The sequence below is a fragment of the Anoplophora glabripennis genome, unplaced genomic scaffold (assembly GCF_000390285.2).
Source record: "Anoplophora glabripennis isolate ALB-LARVAE unplaced genomic scaffold, Agla_2.0 scaffold4987, whole genome shotgun sequence".
NCBI classification, from domain to species: Eukaryota; Metazoa; Arthropoda; class Insecta; order Coleoptera; family Cerambycidae; genus Anoplophora; species Anoplophora glabripennis.
Window position 1 is genome coordinate 1 of NW_019421113.1, and position 4,516 is coordinate 4,516.

At 32.5% G+C, this 4,516-nt stretch overlaps 1 protein-coding gene across 1 annotated transcript; it reads left to right on the forward strand.

Moving 5' to 3' along the window:
• Positions 1-1,032: 1,032 nt before the first annotated feature.
• On the forward strand, positions 1,033-4,147 carry LOC111692926 (regucalcin-like). Its single transcript, XM_023457056.1, has 3 exons — positions 1,033-1,136; positions 3,429-3,602; positions 3,915-4,147. The coding sequence occupies exons 2-3, from the start codon at positions 3,440-3,442 to the stop codon at positions 4,145-4,147; spliced, it is 396 nt and encodes a 131-aa protein (XP_023312824.1). The 5' UTR covers positions 1,033-1,136; positions 3,429-3,439.
• Positions 4,148-4,516: the final 369 nt, after the last annotated feature.

The window sequence follows — 4,516 nt, forward strand, 5'->3', positions numbered from 1 at the left end:
TATGGCACTGCTACAAGCTATCTATGAAAAATCAATGGTGCGAGTAATACCAAACTTTAATGAAAAAGTAATTGAAAAGTTTATTTCGGACAAAACTATAACTTTGACTATAAACAATAATGTTGAGTACATTTTTCCTCAATTTCAATAGTACTTAAAATAAAACCACCCACTTATATTTATTTTTTTTTTCAACAACTAAATTTTGCGTCCTCCCTGGTAAGTCAATAACCGCGCCATTATTCTATGGCTAGAAATTGGCCTCAATGATTTGGGATCGAGGGGAATTATCCCTCTTTATCCTGCCTCATCTCGTGTAGGCCTGGACAGCCTTCGTAGGTGGGCCCCATCCGTCGTCTACCCCGACCGCAAATGCGGCCGGTGTAGGCGCTTTGTGGGACCTCCTTTTGTCCTGGCTGGGCCCCGCCGGCTAGGGCCCTTTCTTCTGGCGCTCTTCTTGCTTCGCCGGCTCGTCTGTGTAAACCCCGGGGGTAGTGTCATGTTTATGTGTGGTATGGTTGGGTAGGGTAGTGCGGCTATGCAGCCTGGGATGCGCTTTGCTAAGGTGGCCCTTAGGCTAGCGCGNTCTTTCTGATATACATTATAACAACTCGCACTATAATAAGTATAAAAAGGACGTTCCTGTATATATCAAAACAGAACATCCCATGAATATCCAAGTAAGAGATGTATTAATCATTTTAGCTTATAGATATACGATGAATGTCTAGATTTCAAGATCAAAAATGGACAAAAAAATCGCTTCCTGTTGGTTTTCTAGGTAGCGATATTATCAAATACGATTTTATGCGTGTTGTATATGCAACCAGTAAAGCAGAATCCGTGTATTGAGATTTGTTTGTAAATATATCCCTGACTTTTTTTCTTGTTTTTGGCATCGGACCACCCATTTACTATAGCTTTTTTAAGTAAACAATTATAATCGTATTCAATTACAAAATTCAGGCATTATCTTTTGTTGTTAATTTTATGATTTATTAATCCAGCGCAAACATCAATGGTGATAGCGCGCATTATCCGCAAGCAAATGTGTTTATTAACACTTTATGTAACATAAACATTAAACAGTTCGGCATAACTTGTGGAAGAGAGAAGGTAAAATAACCAGGAGGAAGGTAAGCCAAATCGCTGTGTAATTAAAATTTAAAACACCATACTTACAGATATACCTAACTTTATATTATTGGTAAAAGTTAAATATATTTAATAGTTTTTGCTTATAGAACAATTATTTATAGTATAAACTTAAGGATGGTAATATTCGTACGGTTCTAAGCCAAGGTTCTAAAACACAATTAAGCCGGACTTGCGTATTACAATATCGGATTTAATGCTCAGATCAAAAAGTCGTATTCATTTTAATCCTCTTGATCCGTTTGTCATATTTAATACAACACAAATTATTTTACTTTTCGCATGTGATGTGGACAGTTATAAACACGTATTTAACGACTATTTAATTTTTATTACTATTAAGGATAACAACATTAATTATATTTTCACTTTTTTCCCCAAAATATGTACTTATCTGTTATCTGTTCATTTCTGGATGCTAAAAGATGGATTGAGAATGACAAATTTATAGTTGCAATCATAGGCGACCGGTGCTGGAGGGGGGGTCTCTGGGGCACCGCCTCCCGTAGAAATTTTTATAGCAAAAAAATTTAATTTAAAATTTAGTTTAATTACATTAAAAAGAAAATGTTAAATCTGTGCAGTCAGTTTAATTCAACTTGTAAAACACGTTTGCAAAACTCTGAATACGTGGGCTTCTCGTAGCTCGCCTCTACATCTGTAAAGCGTTTACAGCGGTGGTCATTGTTACAGTCATGCAGCAGTGATAGACGGAATGGGATAGCGCATATTTACTAGTTTGCGCTCTGTTTAGTCCGACCGTAACCAAATAATATTTATTCATCGCTTTTTTTTCTTAATGAACGTAATTTGTTCATGTGTGGTGTAAAATTGTATTACTTTCATATTGATTTCGTGCGTTTTTTTAAATTGTGCACGTTTAAATTGATTATGGCACTGCTACAAGCTATCTATGAAAAATCAATGGTGCGAGTAATACCAAACTTTAATGAAAAAGTAATTGAAAAGTTTATTTCGGACAAAAGCAGAAGAATGGACTTTGACTATAAACAATAATGTTGAGTACATTTTTCCTCAATTTCAATAGTACTTAAAATAAAACCACCCACTTATATTTATTTTTTTTTTTTTTCAACAACTAAATTTTGCGTCCTCCCTGGTAAGTCAATAACCGGCACTGGTTGCAATAGACTCTTTTAGTGTGACGTCATATATTTAGGCAACCCGCAACAAATTGTCATAGAGATTAAATAAATTAAATAATAACTTGTACAGGATTTAGAAGTATTTAAGAACAACCAACACGTGTTTTGTAAAATAGATACACTAATGTGCTTAAAACTTACAAAAAACGATCTAAAAGAATATTCCTAAATTTGAATAAAATAAAAAAAATAGCCTTATAACGCAGGTGAGATCTTGTAGATATGTCATCGCTGTCATCATTAGCGTATTTTCTCGTTTCGTTTAATCTTGGCATTTTTATTGTTTTTCTTGGTAGTGTGCTGTATCAGTGTATTTATCGAGTGTTTTTTTTTCTTCCAGTGGTTTATTATAGACGTACTCTTAACCATAACCGAACTTTTCTTGAATGATATCCTGTTGAGGCTACTTCGCTTACATAAAATTATCTTTAAAATGCTCAGTAACAGTGATATAATTTTAATGTACCTATTAATTACCTACTATAAAAGTAAATATTGTTCTATAAATTTAAATATATAAATTCTAAAATTCCTTTAATTTGTCACTTAGGGTTTGAAACTTAACTTAAATGTTTCCAATATTGCCAGAATATTGCAATATAAGATCATGACAAAGAAGACATTTTTTTGGCACTTGTGTCCAAAGTACATAAGGTCGAAAATCGATCTAGTGAAAATACTGACAAATTCTTCATGACAATGTGTACTATGGGGTTGACTATTATTTGGTGTTTGTCGTCACTACTAAAAAGGTCTATTAAAAAAGGCCATGTATGACACCTTTCACAAAAAAGAATATTTTGTTAAAATTTAAACTAATAAAAAGTGGTTAAAATTTTATTTTCTATCTAATCTCTTTTAGCCTTATTCTTATATACATACTGCTGTAATACTTCAATGTTAGTTGGGGCATACAGTTCATAGAGTAGTTTTTTTCAACAATATTGCTAGTTAAGAATCTTGTCTACCATATGAGGTTAGATATCTTTTACATAGGTACCCAGATTTTTGGTATTAAAGAACGTTGTTTTTAGAGAAACATTTTGAATTAGCTTTAATATCTCTAAAATAAAGTAAACAACAATTTCATGTTTGACCAAATTTCAGTAAGAAGCGGTATGGCACCTAAGGTTGAAAGAATTACTGAAATTGAAACGGTTGAACTAGGAGAAGGGCCACACTGGGATGCAGAGACCCAGAGTCTTTATTTTGTAGATATTTTTGGAAAGTCTATACACAAATATGTACCAGTAACAAAAAAACACACAAAAGCAGTTATCGGTAAGAAATTTTTGTTCAGCAAACTATACAATTATATCTACCCACTGAATATATTAACCAAAATAATAATATTAAACCTGTATAAAATATAAAAATATTTTTAGCATATTAGCTGTTCAAAAATTCTATGAATATTGTCAAAAATGTTGATATACCTCTTACACCATTGGTTTATGGAACAAAATATCTATAGATATTTTTTTATATTTATATATTTTATATTTAACTTATTTGTTCCTATAAACTTTTTTTTGCGATACATGTAGGAATTACATTTTAATTAAAAACGAATAAATGTTTTTGTTTGATGAGGAACCAATCATGTGTCTCTTATCATCCCTGTTCGAGGAGAGAAAGATAAATTCCTCATCAGTATTGGAAGAGAATTGGCAATTGTGACTTGGGATGGGGAGAGCGAGAAAGTTTCAAATGTGCGTAAATTATTTGAAGTGGACAACGATCCAAACACCATAGACAATAGATTTAATGATGGAAAATGCGATCCCTCAGGACGATTGTGGGCAGGTAATGTATCATCTGATTAAAATCAATAAATCTATTAGGAAAGTTAGACGTCTGGAAATTATTGGAATAAGTATATTTATTTAAAGTATTATTATCAACAAGTCAAATAATTTTCCTAAAAATTCAGTACAAAGTACAGTCGACGCAAGATAAAGGTTTCCAACTGAATCGTATTTTGTTTGAAATATGACGGCTTAACCGCTTGTCTATATGTGGCGTTCCCATCAGACTCGCGCGGTAATATTTTATTTTAAATTTTAAAGTGACAGGTGTCAATATTGTAGGCAGAAAACCGTGATTTAGTTAGGGATTTCAGAGTGATTTATTAGTAATTCGGATAGTGATTAATTAAATAGCGATTAGTTGAGTTGTATTTAGTGATTCTGTAG

Coding starts and splice junctions, on each gene's coding strand:
- LOC111692926 (XM_023457056.1), top strand. CDS start 3,440: ATGGCACCTAAGGTTGAAAGAATTACTGAAATTGAAACGGTTGAACTA. Junction 3,603..3,914: donor ACACACAAAAGCAGTTATCG/GTAAGAAATTTT, acceptor TTGTTTGATGAG/GAACCAATCATGTGTCTCTT.